General features: G+C 34.7%; 1 protein-coding gene across 1 annotated transcript in view; it reads right to left on the bottom strand.

Moving 5' to 3' along the window:
- The window catches only part of LOC135845919 (protein artichoke), a 240,339-nt gene that overhangs the window by 9,857 nt on the left and 204,375 nt on the right, over window positions 1-26,107 (bottom strand). Inside the window, exons 2-3 of the mRNA XM_065364793.1 lie at window positions 11,840-15,147; window positions 1,297-1,607 (exon numbers count right to left, since the gene is read on the bottom strand). Coding sequence (XP_065220865.1) covers window positions 1,297-1,607; window positions 11,840-15,101 — 3,573 coding nt within the window. The 5' untranslated portion in view covers window positions 15,102-15,147. The remainder of the gene's footprint in view (window positions 1-1,296; window positions 1,608-11,839; window positions 15,148-26,107) is intronic.

Here is a 26,107-nt window from a genome sequence, read left to right as displayed (position 1 = left end):
CTCAAACTATCCAATGCTTTTGTTTTTTTTGCCAGAAGTGGCTAAAAAGTGTCACTTTTTTTTTGCCAATTTGACAATTTCAGCAAAACAGCAATTTTCGATGTTTAGGGTCCACAATAATAAGTATCGAGCACAGTTGGTGAGAATTTTCGCGACAAAAGGTGGATTGGCGACATTGATCAATCTGTATTGTGTTTTGATCTTGATGTGGCTCAGTGCTGCAAACTCATATTTTGCCACGAAAATTTTCGCCAGCTATGCTCGATATTATTGGAGATCCTGTAGGGTACCAATTCATCGCTTATCCTCTCTTAAAATGCTCATCTTAACGCAAAAAAGTCCTTGATGTTTTTTTTTTCAATACCTCAAATGATTCTTGAGAAAATCTAACACTTCTTCAAATTTCAAAAAAAGTTGGTTTAAAATCATAAAAAATGAAAATTTTAAGCAAAAAATCAGTTTTTGAGTCACTTGAGGAGGTGGAAATAATTTCGATGGCTTTACCAGGGCGTTTTTAGTTCGTGAAGATCAACAATTTCAAAATTTGAGCTAAGTGCTGATTCAGTCCTACAGATTGGCGATGCTTTTTCATATTTTGGATTCCTTATTCCTGTCACAACTTCTTCCCAGAATTTTTCAAATCTGAGATGAAGTTTCGGAATGGCTGTCTTGTTATGAAATTAAGTTTCAAAAACGATAATTTAAAAAGAAAAATCACTTTTTACGTTATATTAGATAGGGCAGGGAAAGGGTAAAAGTTCAATAATTTGGTTGGAAGGAGATGGATTCTTCACACGAGCGTACTTTTCGTTCAGTTTTGAACTTCCGTAAATTTTTGGAAAAGGTAAATAGGAGGAAGTCTAGAATTGCCTGATTTTTTCAATTCTGAAGTCTACAAAATGTAAAGGGAATGAGTGACTATAAATTGAAAATTTGGAATAATCCAAGTCAAGTACCTCTAGAGATAAGGTGTCCCCATCTTGAACATCATTATAGCACAATTCAGGAAACTAAAGTGAATTTTTTAAGGGTGGATAGTGCATAAAAAAGGATCAACTTTGATTGGATGCATTTTCGTATAAATTGTTATTTCCTTAAACGAACAAAATTTTGTTTTCAGGGACCTCAGGTTTGATATGTATTTGCCTAACAGGAGCATACCAGTACCTTGGTCTCTTCCTGAGACGACGAGTACTTCACCCCCACCCACCTTATCCATCAATACTTATTGCATCCAAAAGATACAATTTTTCATTCTTACATTAGTTATTATAACTGAATTTAGCAGGTACTTACACTAGCATTGTAATCCATGGCAGAGATGGCGTTATACGCGACTTGATATCCGTACACTCCGGAATGGTTTCTACTTTGCCACGAGACGACGACAGAAAAAGGCTGTATATCTTGGATGGCGAGCTTCAAGACCAAAGGAGTCGTACAAAATGTTGGCGGATCGAGTTCTAAAAATAATCTCCCCCTAAGTTCTGGAGGTTGTTCGCATTTCAGACTCGAACGTATTTCGTTGCCTTCGTTAATCATTTTTTGATGATCTCGTAACCATTCCCATACTTCTTGTTGGGCACATCCGCAATACAAAGGATTCTCTGCGAAAAAAAACAACAACAACAAAACAATAGTTTCGTATGAAATTCGCATGTATGGATGAGGATGAAAACGCTTTTGTATTTCATTTGTAAATATATATGTACTAGAAATATTTATTATAGAATTTTCTTGATATTTTTTCCCGCTTTTTTTTTTCTTTTACTAGGAAAATAGAGTAGGCGTACGCGACGTTGTTATAAGCTTTTTCGACGATACGCCTACCGAGACGTGGAGTATTCCAAAGGCGTTTTCTCTATTGCAAGTTTCGCTTCTCTATTTTACGCTTGTCATATGCATCCCAAAAACCAAGACGCGTTTTGTTCGTTTTTACGAGATAATAATTAATACCGAAGTGTAGTTGAATAGTCTTACTATAGCGATGGAAAGCCAGGGATGAGGCAGAAATGGCATGGCGATGCGGAAGCAGAATTTCCTCATTGTATAGTCTCATATTCTCTACGCTACAAAAAAGGAAAGTTACTAAAATTTAAATCTTTTTTGCTCAACTTTTACGCTGCTACTGCTAGTATTCGTCTCGCCATTTGTCGAGTTAATGAATTGACAGCAACGCGCGTAGAATAGCTACCTGCCATGCAACGTCACGCCGAGAATACATTTCCATTTAATTACCAGAAGTATTTTTTAATTTCCCAGCCCCCCCTCCTGCACCGCCTAACGAATGACCGAAAATGGCAGAAACTTGCTGCGAATTAATTTAGATTATAAAAGTCGATGATGAGAAAAAAAAAATTTAATTTACTTTTGTATAGCCACGATAAAAGTAGAAAAAGTTACCATCAACAAATAGTAGATATAACTTCTGACAGAATGGTTTGAAAAAATTTCTATCTCTCTCTCGCTCTTTAGATGGACGAGCGTTCTTTTGTCATTACCGGACAATAGTGCATTCGTTTCCATAGTTACTTTTATTTTTATTCCTAATAATGTTCCCCAGATAGGACGCGTAATAGAGGAAATTTATCTCTCACGCGTAAAATAGAATAACAACCGGGGCTAAAAAATTACCTGAAAATTTATCATTTCTTCGTTGAATTTTACCTAACGGTTTGGGTAAAAAAATGGCCCGTAGATCGATTTCGGCTTGTTATTTTTTTTTATTTCGATTCGAACTGTTTCGTTTTTTATCGTCTGCGTGTTTCGCGTTTTGGGTGAAATTTTCAATTTTTTTGGGATTAAAAAAAAAATTGATAAACACTGTTATGCCTTTTGAACGAATAAGCCACCATTTGGGAGACTTGTCTAAGATTGGCTATATTTTTGAGCCAACACATGCAGAATTAGAAAACCGCTTTTTCATGTTAGAATTTTTAACCTTTAAAATTAGAAAATTATTCCTATGCTTATGAACTTTGGTAAGGTAACAAAAAAAATTACTCAATTTTTGAAATGAGTTTTCTCGTCACGTTGGGTCTATAAAATTAAAAATTAGATAAGACTAAAATTCAAAAATTTAGATTCATTCACACAGCAATAATATTTCTTCTAAGATTTTTCTAAAGCTATTGTATGAAATAATTCGCAAATAGACGTCTTACTTTTTTATATTTTTCTGATCACAGTTTAAAGTTTTTCATTTATTCTTCCTTTCTTATTTCAGAATTTTAAGGTTGGAAAAATTTTCATATTCTTATACATTGAATAATTTAGAGCTAAACGTAGGTACTGTTTTTTTCCACATTATTTGCCAAAAAATCCTACCATTCTCCGTTTTTTCAATCAAACGTTGAAATTATATATTTTTGTGCTTTTCTTTTGATCAAAACTTTGAATTTTTTTCGTTTTTTCTACATTTTTGTTGACAATAAAAACATTTTTAGGAACTTCCTGTTCTTGAATTGAAAAATTGGAAAAAATTTGCCGGAAACAGTCAAATGTTTTTTTTTGGCCAAAATTGACAGTTCTATTTTATTTGTATTTTTAACAATTTTTATAGCCAAAGTTTTGCAAAATTCCGACAACCCTCTTTCTCTTATTGACACATATTTATTAAAAAATCTTGATGTGAGTCTTGCTTTTCATTATCAACTTTCTGAAAAAAAACTGTTTTTTTATTTTTCTAAATTTCGATCTTTCTCAAGGTAGCCTTTTTTTAAAGATTGTAAAATTTTGAGCATCTCTTTTTCCAAAATTGAAGTGTTTGTAAAATATTTGCTGCTCCAAGTCGTGCTTTCTTGTCAAAATAACAAAAACACGTTTTTTTGTTTTTTTTGGTCTGAAGGTTTTGAAAATTTTTGCCATCCTCATCCCTCCCCTCAATGAAACATTTGCCAATATTTCTCACTGGAAGTTCTGCTTTTTTCCTTTTAATTAATCACACTTTAAAATTTCCCATTTTACTCTCTTTCAGAATTCGCAAAAATTGCAAACAAATCACAAAAAAGACCTGTTGCCAAAAAGTTCTGCTGTTTTTCAGTTCTTCAAACTCAAAAATTTTTCTTTTCTCCTTTTTGTTAGTAAAGTCCTAATTTTTTTCACTTTTTCAGTCAAACTATGAAATTTTTTGGCTTTTTTAAAACTTTGAATTCGTTTTTTTTTTATTTTTCTTGGTTTGTTTGAGCACTAAGAAAAATTATTTCTTTGATAAATTTTGGCTTGATTCTCCTTCTAGTCCCCTCCGATCACTAAAAATCCAAACTTCTGAAAACATTTCATTTTAAAAGTTGTTCTTTTGCATTTGGTTCTGTGTCTTAGAGACACCTTACTTTTAGAATTTTATTTTTAAAAAATCCAATGAAAAAGAAGTCGTGCAAAAACGCGTCCTGATTTTTTAAAAAATTTTTGGTTCAAAGTTTTTGAAAATTGTTGCCACTCTTTTCCCTCTCTTCGTTGAAACATTTGCCAAAATTTCCCTTTGAAAGTTCTGCTTTTTTTCTTTTAGGTAATTAGCAGGGTTGGCAAGTAGACTATATAGTCTACTTTACATGCTTTGTCTACGTGTAAACAACGTTACTGTAGACAACAATAGTTTACATGTAGACATTGTAGACTATGTAAACTATGTAAACTACAAAGTAAAAGTGTTTTCTGTTTTAGAATAATGCCTTTTTTACATGGATTTTGGCGGAAGATTTAAAAAATTTGTGGTTAAAATTCAAAGTGTTCAAAAACGAGATTCAAAAAACGTCCAAAAACTGGACTTTTGATGATCCGCGTAAAAAAAACATAGGTACCTACTAGGCAAAAAAGCAATACTTTTCAGTTTTTGGCAATTTTTGGCAGAAAAACAACTTTTGGATAGGTAATTCTAGAAAAAAAGTGAAAATCGTTAGCAATATTGTCAAGCTGAAAAGCGAGAATTTGAATCTCTCACAAAGCAAAAGTTGGCAATTTTAGCAAAACGTAGCATTTTCCTAAGTTTTCCCAAAAAACGAGATTTTTTTGCATTTCTTGGATGAAAAAATGAAACTTTGAACAATTTTTTAAAAAAGTAAGGCTTTTCAAATTTTTTGCAAAAAAATAAAGTTTTTGGGAATTTGGCTAAAAAAACAAGAATTTTCATCAATTTTTGAAAAAAAAAGCGAGTACCTACTTTATTTTTGACAACTTTTGGAAAGGAAAAAACTTGAAAAAAGCAAAATTGGCAATTTCAGCAGAAGTAGATATCGTCAATTATTAGTAAGAAAATTATACTTTTTCACAATCTTTGTCGAAAATACAAGATTTTTTTTCAATTTTTCAGTTAAAAAGAGAGAGTGATTTTTTTGAAAAAAAAACGACAATTTTTAGCATGGGGGGAGATCATTTGGTAATACACAACTTTGAAGTTGACATACATTACACGTAGTCTACAGGAAGTCTACATTACGTGAAGTTTACATAGATTACGTGATAAATGTAGACTATGTTGACAATGATAGTCTACGCGTAGAGAACCAACCCTGGTAATTAGTCAATTTTTAAAATTTCCCAGTTTACTCTCTTCTTTCAGAATTATTGGAATTTGGAAAACTCACTCCCCCCCGCGGCCCCGCCTTCTCAAACAATTATTTTCTAAAAGTAGGTATTACTTTTTTTGCAAAACTTGTAAATCAAATCACAAGAAAGATCCGCTGTTTTTCATTTTCTTCAAACTTGAAAAATCATCTATCAAGTTTTTCGCAAAAATCTTGACCTCTTCCAAAAATCAACTGCATTTTTCGGGATCAAAAATCAACTATCCTAGGATTTTGCAAAAGCAACAACAACAACAACAAAATTGTAGACTTCTTCTGCTCCCCTCCCAGTGGAGTTTCATTTATTGTTTCTATGAGGCTTTGTTTTTGAGATATTCTGAGCAAAAGTTGGAAAGTTTAATCTGAATGAGTCGTTCGAATGATGAAAAATTTAATTTTCTTCAATTACCTATCCATTTCATTCACATTTAATTTTTAGAGAAATACACCAAGCATCTCACAAAAATACATTAGGTAAGGGAAACAAAATTGAACAAGTTTGAATTTCCTAATCGGCTAGAGTGATTAGTTTTTTTTCCAAAATATGTAGTTTCATTTTCGACACACCTGCTCCCCTCTTTCTCTGAGAGTTGACTCGTGGAAAAATTATAAAATTACAAACTTGAGGGAAAAAAATCATTATTTTTTTACACGAATTTCAAATTTTTACACGAGTTGAAAACAGTTAAAATTCATCGAAAAGCTTCAATTTTTTCTACAATGAGCAGCTGATCACAAAAAATGTTCATTTTCGATTGCTCAATTGAAAATGTTCAACACCTAAGTACCTCTTCAATGAAATATTTGAAATGGTTTCCTGCTAAAAATCCAGCTTTTGATTGAAATTTTAGGAAAGTCTTCATCTTTTTATTTTTTTTTTCAGTCAAACTATAAAACTTTTTGGCTTTCTTAAAACTTTGAATGTTTTTTGATTTCTATTAGTTTCTTTGAGCATTAAGAAAAATTATGTCTTTGATAAATGGCTCAATTCTCATTCTTGGCCCCTCCCCCGATCTCTAAAAATCCAAATTTATGAAAAATTTCATTCTAAAAGTTGTGCTTTTGCATTTCGTTCTGTGTTTTAGACACTTTACTTTTGAGTTCAGGAAAAAAAATTCTTCGGAAATCTTTACATTCTAAATCTTTTAGAAAAAACTACAAATCTTCGAAGAATCATAAAATTTTATTTAAGAAAAAAATCCGATGAAAAAGAACCAGTGCAACCCCCTCCCCACCCTCTCTTAATTGGCCTTCTCCGTATTAATAACCTCACAAAAAGCGATGGCACGAGTCAGTTTTTCCAAATCGATAATTATACTAAATAGCAAAATAGGTACTTTGGTACCTTATTTACACGGCAAATAAACACCTCGCTTAATTACTCGTCGTACGAATTTATTACATTTTACGAAACATAAGTTGCCTGCTCGTCTATACGTAGGAATCGAACCTCGCCTTGCTTCGCTACACTACTCCGCAAAAGATATAAAAATTACAACCCCATCGTTACAAATCCCATTTCCTTCGGCAAAAGGAAAAAAAATGACGTCAATTTTTCATCGGATAACGTTATTGAAACGCAAACAACCTTTCCGCGGGCATAAAACCGTAAAATCTTCTATTTAATTTCCCCTCGTCGCTATTTCGCAGCCAGTAACATCTCCAGAACAAAAAAAAAAAACAACTCGCCGATTTTCCATTAAACGAAATTCCCGAACAAGAAAAATAATCATCGTCTTTACAGGACGTTAATGTTTAGGGTGGGCACAGCACAGTGGTGGTGGGGCCGAGCAGAGCGCTCCGCAGTCTATAAATAGTATCGGTTTGTATCGAAAAAGAGAAGCGAAGAGCGAAAGCGAACGCACGTTGTACGAATTTGATTCGAAAAGTGCGAAAAAAAATTAACTTTCCCTTTAGATATAATTGACGTTTTAATTCTCCTTTTTAGATTGTTTAACCCTGCAGTAATCTTTACAACTTGGCACTTGGCGTTTTCCGTGTTAACCTTAGCGACAGCTAATTTATTAAATTTTAACACAAAAAGCTTTAGAAAAAATTTTTGTAAAGCGCAAAGTCCGAAATATTGTTTTGGAATGGTGACGGTTTTGGGTATAGTTCGTAGATGTACCTACTCGTACTAAGAATACTCTTGCTGGTATCGCACGTAAGGCGAACGTGGACACAAAAAAGCCAACGCGAGATCGATAAAACTGAAAGTAACTAATGAAGACTTTCTGTCTGATTAGCGGAATAATAGGAAATCACGCTGACTAATTTATTACTTACGAATAATGCCCTACTGACAGCGCACAACGTGGTACTGCTGTAAATGCTTTTCGCGCCTTTAACACGCCTTATCAGTTTATCATTAATTTTCATAGCTCGAGTTTCATTCTTGTGTTTACCCATATACTTTACTTACATTACGTGCTGTATTAGTATTTGTATTACGGTTACGTGTACTTTATAGATTGCATCGTATTTTTACTTTGTAAAGTCATAATTTTGTATAATACCGCGTGCCTTTTTTTTTTCAAACTATCCGTCGATGATTAATAATCTTCGATAAGGGGTTTCGAGTTGGGAAGTTTTTTTTTGATTTATAAATTATTCAAAATGTTTACTTTTATTTGATTGCTTAAAAATTCGAACGAGTTGGGTAGGTACGAATAATTTGAAATTTGTCGAATGAAAGTACAGAATTGGAGGAGGGGGTGTCAAAATTGATTTTTAATTTACATACAATACACAAGGGAAAAGTTCTGAGGTTGAAATAATGACACAGTTTAGGGAGTCCAAAAAAATCTGCAGGCTCTTGATGATAATTTGTTCTCACAAGCAGACTTTACTTTGCCCCTTCCTTCCAAAAAATACACTTCCAACATAATGAAAGTTTTTTTTTTTTCAGATTTTGGTTCGTCAAAAATATGCTCAAACTTTTCAACCCTCCCCCCCTCCCCCTCCCCTTCGCCGACTCTTAGGTAATTACTTAAGATTAGGACGAACCACCGAAACCGAATTTTTCTTGCTTTCAACATTACATTAAGAGGAAAGTGCTGACTTGAGTGTAATTTTTTCGTGACAATTGGATTTTGGTACCAACGTTTTATTTTTTCAAAGTTTTTAATTTTGTACCTGCTTTCTGATATTCATTTTGGGGTCACATGGCACATGGTCTCAAAAATGAATTATGTGCTCTTAAAACCATAGCTTGTGGTACCAATATTGTATTTTCGAGAATTCTGAACCTGTATTTGGGGGGGGGGGGGCGCAATTTTGAAGTTTGGGTTCAATGGTCATGAAATATGAAATCGGTGCCCTCAAGAACTCCCTTAATCAAAGCATAACTTTTTATGTGCAAAACTCCAGGTTTGTCCGGCTAAATTTTTTATGTGGATCACCGTGTTGCCCCCTTCCCGTTTTTAAACACATCTGTAAAAAGCGAAGAAAAATTAGTCACTTGAAATTCGCAGTTTCTACGCCAGAATTATTCTAACTAACAGAATTTTCGTTTTATGTATAAAATTGAAGAAAGTGAAATGAAGCAGAATTCTTTAAAATAATTATGTTACCATGCACTATTCAAAAAAATCCCCCTCTCGTAAAATTCCGACCAATTATAATCCCCCCATTCAAAATCCCATAAAATTTTCAAAAAATTATAAGAAAAAGGAAGCAATTTACCTACATATTACAAGATTTTCTATTTCCTATGTATGTTTAAATATCTTTAAATTAATCTCATTCTCAAGAACACCCCCCCCCTGATTGATCGAACGACGTTGACCCCCCCTGCTCAGCTGACCCAAGGTTGAAAACATATACCCAGAAGTAGGTAAACATTTTTTCGAAAAATTTTGTGTGATAGGAAAATATAAAGGGGAGCCAAGGGTACGAAATTTTGCTTTGAAAACATTTCTTCTAATCCTGCAAGTTTTGCTTTTTGCTTGTATGTTCTGATGTAGTGCTTTTGTTCTGCTTTTTATCAAAAGTTCCTATTTTTTCCAATTGAAAACTTGGATTTTTCATTTCATTTGCTCCCTTTATATAATTTTGAAAAAATTCATTGTGAAATGCCCAATTTGCCAACTCGCAACTCTAAACTTGAAATTGTTCAAGTGAATTTACCTGTAAAAATTTTACCTCCCTTTCTCCTCAAAATATAAAGTGCTGAAGTGATTGAGAAATATCCTGCCAAAATTCCTGTTTTTTCATTTTCACATTCTACGTATTAGACCCCTTGACAGAGGAACATTTTACAGAAATTTCTCCGTGGAAATGGAAAATTGTTGGATTTTTTGAACTTCGTATTATTTTTGTATTTTCTTCAACTCTTGAATCTCCTCTGTATAAAAAGACCAAAATAGTCTCGAGAGCAAGTGGAAGTTTTTCTAAATACAAATAGGTAATTAACTAAAGAAATTCTGACGCATAAAATTAAAATTACCTGCCCATTTCATTTTTGAAGTTATTTTTCAACTTTTTTGACTTTAGAGCCCTTTGTGCAAAGGAGCCAACAGAACTTGGGAAACCACGAGTGATTTTTTCTTGACAAATGGGTTATTCATTTGTAAAAGAATTCATGACCCAAAAATTGAAATTGGAAAAAAAATTCCTGTAAAGAAATTTCAATAAAAATTTTTTAAAAATAATTTTGTAGCTTTTTTTTTAACTTTGGGGAGCTTTCATTACAACTAATTTTCATTGAAAGAGTTGAAATCTTTTTTCCTTGTAAAAATCAACTATTCCCAAAAACTTTTGTAGAGAAGTAGAAGCAAAAAAATTTCCCACTCTTCTTACACTAAGTTTGAGAAAAGAAAATAGTTTTAATTTATGAGCAAAAAAGAGAAAATTGAGACAGGAAGTACGAGTAGTTTTTCAAAATTTTTAAACCTTCTCGTATAATTTTGCCCTATTTCTGGGGACGAAAGAGAGTGTCTAACGATCATTAAAGTCATTAATTTTGGTAGGTGGTCATGAAAGTCTTGAAAAAATCATGAATTCTGCTCGAAATACACTTGAAAATTTCTGTTAAAAAACCCATAAAATGAAAAAAATGGAAAAAATGAATAAAAAATTTGTTCAAAAAATCAGAATTGAAAAAATTTCCACGTAGTTTCAAGTTATTCAATTTGGGGGGGGGCGAGAGGTATTTTCATGTAGCAAAAATGTGAAAAATAGTTCATGAAAAGTCATGTTTTTTTTTTGTCTGGGAGTTTTGTTAGACACCCTGTGAAACTACATAGAAGATTTTTGAAAGTGGGAGGGAGAGAAGGGGTTGACTGAAAATTTGTCAACTGATATATTATGGAAAAAATATAATTTTCTTTTTTGGATTTTTGAGATTTCAAATATGATTTTTTTAAATTTTAAAACAAGAAATAAATTGGCTCGAGTAAAGCAAGAGTGAAGAGGCCTATAAACGACGTTTTTTTGGAAGTTTATTTTCAAGAAAAAAAGAGGACAGATCCGAGTGAAGAGAGGGCGAAAACTTTTGAAAATATTTTTTTGAGAGAACTAAAAACAATGTTTTTTGTGCGAGGAGTTCATTTTTTGACTTTTAAAATTTTAAAACTTAAGAGATTTTTTTCAGGCTGTTGACTTTGAAAAAGAAAAAAGATCAGGCCCAAGTGAGAGCAAAAGCTCTTGAAAATTTGTTTTTCGAGAGGCATAAAAATGATACATTCAATATGAGAGGTTTATTTCTTCTTTTTAAAACTTTAAAAGTAGAATGATATTTTTTTAGAAATTTCAATTTTGAAAAAGAACAAAAAACAAGCTGGAGCGAAGCGAGGGCAAAAGTTGTTGAAAATTTGTGTTTTGAGAAGTAAAAAAACAGGATTTTCTTTCATCACAAGTCCCTCTTTCGCCGAGCCCTTCAGAAAGTGCGGGCATGGGGCAAACTGCCCCCTTTGCTCTCCCTTTCGACAGCCCTGGGTGTTCTTTGTAAATATTGATTAAGATCCTCCCTTCTAAGGCGTTAGTAAAATATGGTGCAATGATTCAAGAGACTCCTTCACTCGAGGGGTTTTGATGTCAAAGGCGAAAAAATTTGGAATAAGGAAGGGGTAAATTTGAAATTTGAGTCATCTATGCATGCTTGTGATGCATCAATTGGTACCTCTACGGCTCTACCTATGTTTTGATGATCGTAAATTTCGAATTTGACAAATTTTCTTTGTAGAGGGTGGATGATGAGGGGTTGGGGGGTAAATCTGAATAACTACCTATATGTTCCAACAGAGTAGGTGTAATGAAGTAGATATTTAAATGCTCACCTTCAGTCCTCAAGCTTCGGATCTGCGTCTCCAGCGGCCGGAACGCGTTCAGTGGTAAATTCTCGAAATAATTCTTGCTGAGATCGAGTACCCTGAGTTTTTTCAACGGTCTGAAAGCGTCGGTAGCGATGGCGCTGATACGATTACCGTACAGATGCAACTCCGCCAAATTATCCAGACTGGTGAACGTGTCTCGTTCTATTTTATCAATACGATTGAAAGACAAATCCAAAAGCTGCAACGCTTTCAAGTCCTGAGGGAACTGCTCCAATCGTTGTATACGATTCCGAGTAAGATTGAGTAACCTGAGATGAGCCAGTCCTTGCAGACGTTCTTGCGGTAAGAGTTCCATTTCGTTGAAGCTCAAATCCAACGTTAGTAAATTAGGTAAATTTTGAAAAGCGCTGGGCGATATTCGAGCTATACTGTTACGCGCCAGGTATAGATGTAAAATATTCGGGAACGCTTCGAAATCTTTACTGGTAATAACGGTTAGGTTGGTATTGGTAATATGTATTTCTTCCAAGGACGGGTATCGCTTAATGGAAGACATATCGTGAATTTGATTGAGCGGGTTATCCGTCAAATTCAACCTTTTTAGGTTGGGTAGATTTTGAGTGGAAATTGGCACCGATGGGATATGTCTGAAGTAATTCGACGATAAGTCCAGATGCTGGAGCGAGACAGCGCCGTGAAAAAAATTCGCCGGTAGGGCGGTTAATAGGTTCGAGCTTAGGCTGGCCCATACGAGATGCGAAAAATTAGACGGCGTGAAGCCCGTTACCGAGCTTATCGTGTTTATCGATAAATTCAACTCGGTTATGTTTCGTAAAGTTTTCAACTTGGAGAAATCCACCGTGCTGATGTTATTCGTCGAAATGGAAAGTTTCTTTAACGAGACCGCGTTCGAGACCGAATACGGGAATATCTGGAAGTAGTTACGATCCAGGGTTAACTCTCGAAGATCGTTTAGTGTTTTGAATATATCGGACGGCAGGGTTTTCAGTTTATTACCGGCGAACGATATCGAATGTAGGTAACTATTGAATAAAAACGTTTTACCCTCGACGACGGCGATTTGATTATCATCTAGGTATAAATTACTCACGGTTGGAATACCTTTGAATACGTGATCGCTAAGTTTGGTTATGTTATTCCGGGATAAATTCATCGTTTTTAAATTATCTATTTCTAGTTTCATGATGAAGTCGTTGTTGAGTTGGTTGCGACAAAGATTCAGGTGGTCGAGTTTTTTCAACGAAGTGAACACTCCTTCTTCGATAGTGGTGACTGAACAGTTCTCTAGTTTGAGCGTTTCGAGGGGTAAGTCTTCGTGGAATATTTTACCCCGGATGACGACCAGTCGATTGTGAGATAGGTCGAGTGTACGTAGCTTGGTGAGTAACGAGAAGCTGCCAGATTCGATGTTTTCGATTTTATTCGAAGACAGGTTGAGTTCCTCGATGTTGCTCAAATCGGCGAACATTTTAACGGTAACGGAGGCTAGTTCGTTGAGGCTCAGATCGAGCAACGAGAGGACCTGCATCGGCTCAAAGGTACCGGCTTCTATGCGCGAAATGCTGTTATTGGTAAGATAGACGCGTTGTATGAGGAGTAAATCGTTGAAAAGAGCTTTGCTCAGCTTGGTTAGCTGGTTATGGCCTAACCACATGATTTGTACGTTAGATTGGCCTTTTAGCGAAGCGTTATGAAGCGTTACGATGTGGTTAGAGTCCAGCTGGACGGATACCAACGAGGAGGAGTCGTGTCGAAATACGTCCCCCAGCGTCGATAACATATTACCTTGTAGGTTAACGTGTTGCAAATTCTCCATGCTGCGAAACGAGCCCGACTCGATGGTATCGATGTAGTTGTACTGCAGATGCAGCTCGAGCAGATTTTTCAAAGGCTCGAAGACGCCTTTCTTTATCGTCCGCAGACGATTATTGTGTAGTCTGAGCTCTCGTAAATTGGTTACGTTTTTAAAAGTACCCGCGTGCAAGTCGCAAATAGCGTTGTTATCTAAATTCAGCGAAGAAAGTTTCACGCAGTTCGATAGCAAGTCGGCGGAAACGTTTTCGATGAAATTCTCGCTCAGATGGAGCTGCTCTAGCGACGTTAAAGATAAGAAAGCCGACGAGTCGATGTGCCTTATGGCGTTCTGCTGCAGATATATAACGGTTATATTTTTCGAATTTGAGAACGCGTCGTTCGGCACGTCCAATATATTATTTTCGGATAATAATAATTCCGCCAAGTCGGGCAGATTGGCGAATACGCCGCTGATGTAATGCACGTGATTATGACTCAAATCTATACTCTTCAATTTGGTATTCGTGCGAAATATATCCGAATCTAAGAACACGATTTTATTATGACTTAAATCTAAACTCTCCAGATGCACCAACGACATGAACGCTTTCTTATGTATACCTTCGATGGTATTATAATATAACGATAAGCTTGTCAAATACGGTATCGGACGGAATGCGTCCTCAGCTACGGAGACGAAATTATTCGAGCTGAGGTCCAATTGTTGTAAACTTTTTAACGACGAATACCCGTCGTCCGGAATGTAGCTGATCTCGTTCCAGGCGATTTTCAATTTACTCAAACGCTCCAGACGACGTATCGACAATATGGGGAAATCGCTTAATTTATTCTCTGATAAATCCATCTCCTCCAGCGTTTCCTCCAAACCGGCGAAAGCATATTCGGAAATTTTATTTATCGAGTTACCTTTCAAATTGATTCGCAATAAACGCAGACCGTAAAAGCCGTAGCTGGGTAGCTCTTGTATGTCGTTAGATTCGAAATTAATCATCTGTAAAGCGGTTAAAAAGGGTAACGTTTTTATTGGTATTGTAGTCAGCTTACTCGAAACAATACCCAACGATTCGAGCGTATTTTTAATATTCTTAAACGACTCTTCGTTCAGTTGATTTAAATTCGATACGGAAATTTGTAACTGTCTAATGACCAAATTCTTAGCGAAATCGGTACCTTTGACGGTGGTCACCGATTTATCGAGATCGTAGATGCTGAGCGACTGTATCGGTACGTGGATGAAAGCGGTGAGCACTTTCTGCAGAGCCACCAGCGTGATGCTGGGACATTCGAGGAATACCTCGTCGTCGAACACATAGCACGAACAATTATTGTCGGATATCGGAGGGCAACTGATTTCCTCGGCGGTGAACATGGACAGCAAATTGGCGCAAAGAAGTAATGCGTACCATTCATTGGTGGTCTGTTTCTTCATCGCACCTCCATGTCAAATGGGTTTCGCGAAAGCCCTTCGGATACGCCTGTGGAAAAAACAAAAAAAAACAAATTTTTTTTAGTACCTATATTGCGTTTTCTTGAATAATATACAATGCAGGGCAAAAAAAAACACAAAAAATTAAAAATATAGGTGAACAAAGTTTAATTTAAATTTTCTCCTTTTTTTTGAAATTTATTTTCAATGTAAATATACAGTTTTTAAACGATTTTGGTCTGATCCTAAAAAAAATGTTTTGCCGTTCACTATTTAATTCACTGCTGCTCCTGCCTTTCAAGCTCAACTAACTCGCATCTTCATTCTTTGAAAAATCACCTAAAAAAATTCGTTCTTCGAAATTTATCTTTCTTCTAAAATATTGAAAAATCGTTCCCAACTCCTCAAAAATTGAAAATTTTGCAAAAAAATCCTTCAGAAAGTTTTGATTTTTTCCCAATCCTTCGTGTTTTGGTGCTGGTTTAACAACATCAGGCGACGCGGTAGCGTTGCCCCCCCGCCCTCCCACGGTTTCAAGCGCGTCATGAAACGCGTTCAACCGTAGGCGGCTCAACGCACACGGAGTTATATTCTGTAACTATTTCGTAATGCAATTCCGGGAGTTTTCAAACGTAATTTTCTCAAAAACTAAGCGTTTATTTAAAAAAACGCAAATACAGTTTTTCTTATTTTTCAACGACCTTTCAGAATATATAAGAATAATTTTTGTACGATGAAAATTCGCGAAGTTTCAAGTACCCTGTTTTTTGTCATTTTGGGTAAAATTCTTCTTCAAGTTCCACTTAAAGTTAGAAGGATTGGCCGAACCAATTTCGATGAAATTTGGAATATAGCTTTGATTTGTCAACCATTACTGACTAAAAGCAAAAAATTGTAAATTTTTTGAAAATTGACCCTGCACCCCCCCTTTTTGGGCTTCAAAAATTTTCAAAATTGACCCAAAATATCAAAAGGCACTTCTCCACCATAAACTTGATGTTCATGCAAAAATTGAGCTTTGTAGCCCAATTACATCAAGCTTGAGTGGAGTTTAAAGATGCTGAAAAATGACAAATTTTGAAAAAACGAGCAGTGTATTTATCCAAAGTACAATCAAACCAAAGCTGGCATAGATGTACGTACATCAAAAGGCACATCTACGATGTTCAAAGTACATTTGAACAAAATTTCAGCGTGATTTGTGCCCTATTCGAAGCTGTAGCTTTGTCTAAAGAAACAGTAAATTTATAATACTAATTCTCGCCATTTTTGATTCTTTAGACAAAGCTACAGCTTCGAATAAAGTCCCAATCACGTTGAAATTATGTTCACATATACTTCAAATACCATGGAAGTGCCTTTTAATATTTTCAAATTGATATGAGCTTTCATTTATGCGCAATAATAATTATTATTGCACATAAACGTTCAATATCAAAATGTCCGTTAAATTTAAAGCACAACACGTGTTGGCGGCGTTGTATGCAGTTGAAATGCGCTAAAACGTTGAGCAGCCAAGCGGCTGAATGATTTAAGCTTCTGCTCCCCACGCAGTAGACTCCGGTTCGAACCCCATCAGAATCAAAAATTTTTTTTTAATTTTTAATTTTGTAAGCTGATTTTTTCAATATGATTTTTATTTAACATGTTCAATTTTTAAAAATACATTGTAAAAAAACGTTTTTCACTTCTTAAAGTACAAATTTTCTTTTGCCCTTGTTTTTTTTAAAAAAGTAAACATGGAAAAAATTTCATTATGCATTGCAAATTTATTTAAAACAAACAAGATACATTTTTTCACCTGAAAAAACATGTTTTTTTTTACTTCTTGAAATGACGTTTTGCTTTACTTTGTTCAGGTTTGTTTTGTTCTCATTTTCAAAATTTAAATTTTTAAAAAGTTGACATTTAAATTCCAAAATTTTGAAGCCAAAAAATGGAACCTGAAAAACACATTGTTTTTCACCTCTTGAATTTTTGAACGTTTTTTCACTCGCATCACTCAGCTATTTTTTCTATCCTTTTCCTAAACTAAAAAATTCCATTTTGAAACTTCAAAAAATTCAAAAAGGAAAATAATAATTTTTTAATAGGTATTTTTATCAATTATTGGTAAACTTGTCATTTCATCTCTCATTTCATTTTAGAAATTTATATTCGCTATTTGTCATTTTATTTGACAAAATTGAAAGTCTTTTTTTTACTGATCGGCGAATTTTTCAACCCCTTCCCCCATCACCCTTGAAAACCCACTGTTTTTATTCCAGTCAGTTTAATGACAAATGTCCAGTAATCTGTCCACTCTCTGCATGCTCCTGCCACCAATGCTATTTTCATTTATTAGATTGAACACTTCATCACAATAATATAGAAAAAAAAGTACTGATATCCTCCAAAAAAACTCTTCAAAAAAGAATTACACCCCGCCCTCTCCACGATTCCTAATGAACCTACTCCATGAACAAAAATTAAAAATTTCAGTAAGAAAATGTTATGATATCATGGTGGAATCCGCCCCTAAGAAAAACAACCTACCACTTCACCATTTATTGTATAAGACAATCTATGAAACAGCTAATGAGCCAAAAATTTGGGCGGACAGATCCCTCAAATAAGTTTAGTAATCTAACTTGACTCTGGAGTGTGGAAGATTTGTCAGCCCCCAAATTTTTGGCTCATTAGCTGTTTCATAGATTGTCTTATACAATAAATGGTGAAGTGGTAGGTTGTTTTTCTTAGGGGCGGATTCCACCATGATATCATAACATTTTCTTACTGAAATTTTTAATTTTTGTTCATGGAGTAGGTTCATTAGGAATCGTGGAGAGGGCGGGGTGTAATTCTTTTTTGATTGTACTTTTTTCTATTCTTTAATTATCGAAATGTAATCGATTTTCAAATTTTGTTTTAGTGGCAGAATTGAAAGAAAAAATCGAGAAAATTTTCGTCACATCTCTTTCAAAATTGAAGTACCTACACCTGAAAAAATTGTCAATAATTTTCCATTTATTCTCTCCTTTTTTTGAAATTTTCATTTCTTAAATTTTGCCTTCAGTAATGTAAGACTGAAAAAAAAATAACTAACGTGAGTAGGTACATTTTGAAGCCCCGCCTCTCCTCTCCTCTAAAAAGTATTGAAATATTCTGAAAAATGCTCCATTTTCCCATCTTTTGATCGAAACTTTTGAATGTTACTTTTCTCACTTTTTTTTAGCTGGAAAAAATTCTTGTGGTTGATAAAATATGGAAGCAAACTTGAAAAATTCAAGAATTTTAAATTAAAAAATGAATCCAAATTATTTTTTTGAGTGCCAAATTTGAAAAAATTGAAGGATTTTTGATCCCTCCACCCTTCCTTACAAAATATAAATGTCTGATAAATTTGTCTTGGTTTTCCATTTTTCAATAGGTAAACTTTAAAAATCTCTCTTTCTTTCGAAATTTTGTGCTTTTTTCAATTTTTTCTTCTGAGGTAACTTGCAAAAAAAAACAATCAAAATGATCCCTTTTAAAAAATATTGCAATAGTTCGTACAATTTCCTGTCTTCCAAATATGTTAAATCAAACCTTCATTTTCCATTTTTTGAAGGGGGGGGGGATTTTAAAGGTGAAGATGAACTGAAAAAAAACTGAAAGTTCAAAAATTATGAATTCAAAAACAAATCTGAATTATTTTCTTGAAAGGGCAATGAAAAAAATTGTAAAAAATTTGGATGCTCGCTCCCTCCCCTCTGAAAATTAGAGTATTTTAAAGAATTAATAATTATTGTCCTAATATTTTCTTCCCTTTTTCGAAATTTTTCTTCGCTGTAGCTGAATTGCAAGAAAACAATCGAAAAATTATTAAACATTCCTCTCCCTCGCTTCCTCTTTCTCTCCTTATTTCTACTGAGAAAAATGGTTGAAATGTTTAGAAAAATGCTCAGTTTTTTTATCTTTTGAATAAAACGTCAACATTTTTCATTAGAATTTTGAGTTTAAAAAAATTCAAATTATTTTTTTGGGGGATAAAAAAAATCTGAAGACATCATGGGTTATGTTATAAGCTCTTCTGAAGCCGCCAGCGAGATAAGGAGCTAGCAAAAGTTATAAAAGCAGAAAGTTGAAAATCGGAAGCTCGAAATTTCGAACTACCAAACGCAATCATGATTTCTGGAATTTTCTTCATCGTAAAGGAGTTATTATGAAGGGTTAAGAATTTTGTGTATTAAACAATCTTTTCTTTCCATAATCTATTGACCGAAAGGAGGTGGGGGAGGGGGTTACACGTTGTAAGTTACAACGTATCTACCGCGGCTCTGAGAATCTCAAAAATTTGAAAAAATTATTAATTTTTTTGGACCTTTGGACCAGAATTTTAAAAATTACTCAAAAGTTCACTTCTGGACTGGAATTATAGAAATTTTGCAGTAATCGTGTCTTCCATTGTGTCTCGTATGCTTGAATGCGAATTATTAATACAATTTTTGTACTTACAACAGAACACCTCTCTTTTTAAAAATTTTGATACCATAGATTGAGCTCAGCACGTTAAAATCTTGATTTTTCCCACTAAAAAAACAAAAACAAATTTTCCCACCAAGTTTAAATAAAGGCCACCCTATCGAGCACACATGTCATGCTTGGAAAAAAAGGACACAGCTGTAGATCTATTAACGATACTTGGAGCTCATGATGTTTGAAAAAATTTGACACCCCCCCCCCCCCCTCGATCGCATGTTTAATTCATTTTTCAAGAATCTGGAAAATTGGAGAAATTGATCTGGAAAACCTGGAAAAGTCAGGGAAAATCATTTCCAGAAATGAGTGGACACCCTGCCAGAGTGAATCATTTTTCCTACTTTATTTCTAACACCTCCCCTGCCACCTCCACAACTTGAAAATTACCAGTTATAAGCCATTCTGAAGTCTCCATTAAGAGTAAGATCTGAATAAATAGCGTTGTGTTCAATTTTGCATGCTCAAAATATTGCCTAATCTTTCATTTCAAGGGGTAAACATTTTAAAAATCGAAATACACCACAAAAATTAATCCATATTTTCAAGTAGGTATACGTAAACGATCTATGATTTTTTCAAAGTGAGAGGGCGGGTGTTAGCATGAGACATTCAAAAAAAATTTATATGAAAAATTGAGTCGAAATTTGTGATCAACGTCATGGAAAAAAGTGGACCGAAAAAAAGCTACTATCTCGGATACATCTATAAATCCGACCATTTTCTAAGTCAACAAAAAATGTTCAAAACAATGGATATTCCTTGTTTTGATTACAATCTCGAACATGAATTTTTGAAAAATTTTTGTAGCTTTTTCATTCTCCTATATGCGTGAATTTCAGTTGCAACTCCGTTCAAAATTTCCCCTCCATTTGCCCTTCCGGGAAATTCCATCATATCTGAATTCATTGTGAGATTACCTACTCTTCTCTTCTCCCAGATACTCAGTACCCAAAAACTTCCGCATTTTTGCAAAAGAAATCCATCCCCCAAACGAGGAAAAAAGTCATCAAATATTTCAATCGCATCTTCCTCAATATACAACGTAAATATGGAGCAATTGTTCATTTTAAAGAGTCGTCGTCGTCGTCGTCGTCGCCGCGTATGAATGGAAAATCATTTCGTATGTTTGAATTACCTTTATATATAGAAATTTTTCAAACGTGTATTGCCTCCTTTAAGTACATATGCTTTTAGGCAGGATGTTAGTTTAACTAAAAGATTTCTACGCTTTACCACCCTTCTACATATCTACGAGTATTCGCACTCCACACATACGCAGCATTCAAAGCGTTTTCGCTTTCTCCTCTTTCTCTTCGTCATTTCGCTCTATCCTGCTCTCTCTGGTTATACTTCTTTCTTGCTCGCTCTTCATTGAAACGTCAGACGTCAATATTTACTAAATAAATATTAGCAAGTTGGGACGTAAATTGCAACAAAATAGAAACGGTTGCTTTGAAATTTGTATAACGTAAACAGTTTTTAAAGTAGATTTCTAGTTCATTTCGAAAATTTTAACTTATTCTGGCTCTCTTTGAAGTAATTGCAGTACTGTGTGCGAGAGATGAGACCGATTGAAATTTTCAACGTGAGGCGAATTAGCCGCACTCTCGTGTGCTTTATATAATACACACAGGAGCTGGAATATCCTCGACGCGATGCGTGCATTGCGCTATGTAAAGTTTCAATTATTTAAATCACAATAGGCCGTATATCAGCGATTGTTCACTCGTTGGATTGTTTAGAGAAGCGAACGAGGTGAGAGCTCATTCAGGATGTTTTAATAGTTCTGAAAGCTCGTGTTCGAAAACGTATCACGTTGTCAAGTTATGTGTACGTAGGTAAAGGTATATGAAAGCTTACATTTGGAAAATTATCGCTGTTCGAGTTTGTAGTAGGTATACTTGTGTTTGGTTTGTCTGGAATTTTCAATCGGAATTTATCGACTTCTCTGTTTTGTAGTTTGAGGTAAAAGAAATGCCTTGACCAAAAAATGAAAATATTTTTTCAATTTCTGTTTTTTTTTCTGAATGAAATTTGAATAAAAGTGAAAGTGACGTGGAGCTTTCACATTGAAAAAAAGTCAAAAACTCACTTGGTGACTTCTAGTCGGGGAGCCCGCATAAGGATCTATTGCACCTCCCGACCGGTCGATCCTCCAGGACAACTTTTTTCTTAAAGACAGCAGTCCTAAGGAAGATTTCTAGCCTTGTCCTCAAAAAAAAGTGGCCATACTTACAAAATGGCGGCCATTTTGATTGACAGGTAAGCCGAAATCGCAGATTTTGGGTTCCAATATAGGACTTTGCACGAAATTTTTTAAACCGTACAAAGGTAGATCGAAAGATTAGGCAAAAATCCATCACCTCAAAAATCTGCTGGAGGCTCCAGAACTGCTCAAAACGGTTTGAAACAGTTTCCAATCGATTTGGCATGTCGAAAATAGGGTATATCTCAAATTTCAGCTTTCTATGTCAATTTGATAAAATTTTGATTTTTCTCCTCATTTTTGTCCTAAATTTGATTTTTAAAAAATCACCAAAAATCGAAAAAGGCACTTGAGCACTTGAAATTTTGACAGTTGATAAAATTTTGCCTGCTCTTTTGATCTACCTTTGTACAGTTTAAAAAATTTCGTGCAAGTCTTATGTTGGAACTGACCTATCAATCAAAATAGCCGCCATTTTGTAAGTATAGGGCTAATTTTTTTTTGAGGACAAGGCTAGAAATGTTCCTTAGGACTCCCCCTGGCTTTAAGAAAAAAGATGTCCCGGAGGATTGACCCGGGGGGGGGGGGGTTGTGCAATAGATCCTTGTGTGGGCTCCCTGACTATTCTGGTGAATCAGTCACCTAGAATTCACCAGAATTCAACAAGGAGGCACCAGATTTTTAAAAAATTTCTAGAGTCATGAGGACGTTCTGGTGGTTTTTTCTCCTACAACTCACCATAAAAAAAGACAATAAACCCACTTGGTGAATTCTGGTGAATCTGTCACCAAGATGTCACCAGACATTCAAAAACATTTTCAAAGGCCATGAGGACATTCTCGTGATTTTTTCACCAACAATCTATAAAAAAGACAATAAACCAGCTTGGTGAAAAAAGTTGAGAAAATTTCAGTCCCCCCCACTTTCACCAACATACATCACTTCGTCACGCTTCTTTTTAAATGATTTCAAAACTGAATTCAGTAGCCAAAAAAGCTGACCTAAATTCGGCCAAAAAATTGGCAACATTCCCTAAAAACCTGCACTTTACGTACCAATTTTCTCAACCATTTAACAAAAAAAAAATTCTATAACAATCGGGGTAAAAATACTTGGAAAAAATCCTATATTTTAAGCTAACTCCCTCCCCCTCCATCGCCCCTACCATTTCGCTAAAATTCTTCCATCTTATACCTAAATACCCTTCTCAAACCTACGCTCACGTCTCGGCATCAGAAAAAAAACTCTAAAAAAAAAATAACACGAAAACTGTTCGTTAAATGACAAAAATCCGGCTACCTTCGATATCTCCAAAATAAATATCTCCGAACCTACAGTTTCGGCTTCATTTAACCGAAACATAAAAAAAAAATCCGTCGAACGTTAATTTCGGCGATGCTCGTGTAGCGAAATGTTGTCGAAGACAGTCATTAGAAAGAAAAATCCCGTCATATAAGGGATCCTTTTAGTACACGTACGTAGGATGAACACGAATCTGCTATCTTTATCGACGTACACAATATTCTCGGCGACCTCATAATAATACTCTCGTATGAGGGGTAAGTATAAGGTTTATATGAAGACATCAATTTTTCTACGCGCTTTAATCTCGCGACGCGTCAAGAAAATATGCCAAATATGTTCCAAACACTTTGTAACGTACATAAAATACCAGAGCTACTGTTCGTTGAATATAAACAGCTATGCTATGCTATGTAGGGGTAAGAAAAGAGAAAAATAGAGAAAAAAATTTGCACAATCTTCCGCAACTGTATACCTTTGCCTACCATAAACGAACACCGCCCCGAAGTGAATATTATCTTCATCTAGATCGTTTGAAGATATTAAGCCAGCACATATTCATACGTAACAAAAAGATATTCACTAGGTAGGAAAGAAAAATAGGGTGACAATTTTACCAACTGCACAATGCTCGGTTCGAATTCACTTTTTTAACGTTTTTAACCATAAATCTTATTTTTCTTCGCCTTTTCCTGCAGACCAACCTCTCGTGGTAATTGAAAAATAACTCACGATCAAAAGTAATGGTAGAAAAAATACTCTCGTTTAATTTTCAATACGATGTGGGTATCTTTTTGGCCGAATAGGTAAGTATTAAAAAGCACGCCACATTTGACCATATAGACTATAGCTCTAGGTAAAGAGTACCTAAAACATCATAGGAATTTGGTTTATTGTGCGGCAAATATAATTGGAAAATAGGTTATATCCGAGGCCTCTTGTTGTAGGTATTTTCTTCTTTAGTACAAACTAATAAATTTTTTCTCCCTTTGGCCGTTGAGTATTCGAAAGCTTTATTGGTATAAAAGTTTAATGTGTATAAAGAAGAAAAACCTTTCTGATTTAAAGATACGTTGAAAAGTAGGTAGGTTTTTTCCTGCGATTAAATTTTAATAAAATGCTATAAGAAAATTCATTCGCCGAGTTATTGAATTATTTAAATGTATTACCAGCCTATTTTTTTTCCTCGAGTCTATTTTTTAAACGGTTATAGAGTCGATAATTGAATAAGAGTGGCGTGAAATCTATGCTAGCATTTCATTAGTATGCGTTTTTCGAGCCACATTTCGTGGTAAATTTTATCCTTTGAAAAAAAAAAGCTCTTAGAGCAAATGCAATTCGACTCGAGGAATGAACTCGATAAAACATTCTACGTTTTTATTGCCGTCTCTGTCGAGCTCAAAGTGGTAAACTTTCCAGAAGGAAATAGTATTCGAAATGTCCTCTAATTTGGAGGAATTTCGCGAGCAGAAAAAAAAACACTCGCGGTAATCTGTTTATCTCTTTTTTTTTCATACTTTTTCGTATTAAACCTTAATCGTTGGCAATTTTTCACACGAATTTAACATATTCGCGCACGAGTGTTGAAAAGTGCCAGGCGGTAATGTAATTTATAAAAGTGAGAAGAAGAAGAAGAAGGAAAAAAAAGGTAAAAGGTACTAGCACAACTTTTGTATCAATGTATTTGCTCCGGCTCGGGGGGAAAAAAAGCAAGACTTGGAGGTAGAGGAAAAGCGAACATTTGTTTATATGTTTGTTCGTTAACTAGTCTTTAAAAGTAATTTTCGCCTTTTGCCGGAATTTCTTGAAAATTAGATTCGTTACAGCAACGAATTTACTTCGACGACATGAAGATGAAGAAGTAGAGAGTAATTGCGTTTAGACGGAAGTTCCTCTCAAAATTGACTTTCTAATTTAATTACGGGACAACGCGCGAAAATCGAGGGGGAAATATCTTTTATGAAATATACCTCGTTATTTGCGAGCTTTTCAGTTTCCTTTTAACGAAACGTTTGTTTATTTTGTGGCATCGCTAATAAAACACGTCGTTCGGCGATGTACGATTTTTTTTCTTCTTTTTTCTATTCCGAATTCCATAAAATTCCTGTATCGAACCGACGCGAATAACGCGTGTATACGATTAATGGTATTCGTTACGGATCGAAGTATTTAAAATGAAAAAAAAATACTTCGCGTGTAAAGCTTTGATATATATTTTTTTATTCTCGCCGGTCTCGACTGCTGTAACGTAGTATAGGTACATTGCTACGCTCCTCGTAGGGAAAATCGTTTGAAAAATGGAAAACGTTTAAATAAATTCGTATCAATAAGAATGCGCGAAAATTTTAACCGAGCGAGGTTATACTAGTATCTGCAGATTTTTTCCTTTTGTTTTACAAGCCGGATTTATTTGTTGAACGAGATTTTCTTCCTTCTCTTCGACGACGATGGTGAAGTGCTTGTTCTCTTAAGGATGCATTTTATTGCCTCGGGTCGACGAACGAACTAGTCGTAAAAAAAAAGTAAAGAAAACACGTATACCTGTTGAAGGTTCATTTTTCTTTTTAGATACAAATACTTATACTCGATGCGACGGACGAGTCAATTTTACTTATATTCAAGTGTCGTAATTATGATAGCTTTTGTAGCTTTCTAATTGCGGTTTGAGTGGGTTTGGTGTTTCAGCTTGGCAGGAGGCTTTCGGCTGTTGAATTTTTGAAGCAGGGGTCTCAGTCTCTCATTTAAAAATTTGAAATGATCATTGTGACAGATGAAAAAAGTACACATCCAACATGATATCCTGAATTTTGAAAAAAATTGGCGAGGAAGGTTACCTACTTTGGGTGGGAGACGACTCAAAAATATTTTGAGCCTCCTGACTGAACCAAGAGCTGACTCAGGAGTGTTCAAAGAGAGATGATTTTTGAAAAAAAAACTCCCTGATCCATGATTTTGAAATTCGATGCCAATTCAAGTGATGATTGGGTAAAATCACGCTAAA

Source organism: Planococcus citri, chromosome 4 (genome assembly GCF_950023065.1).
Source record: "Planococcus citri chromosome 4, ihPlaCitr1.1, whole genome shotgun sequence".
NCBI lineage: Eukaryota > Metazoa > Arthropoda > Insecta > Hemiptera > Pseudococcidae > Planococcus > Planococcus citri.
The sequence above is the reverse complement of the archived record's forward strand: the minus strand, read 5'-3'. Positions and strand labels throughout refer to the sequence as shown.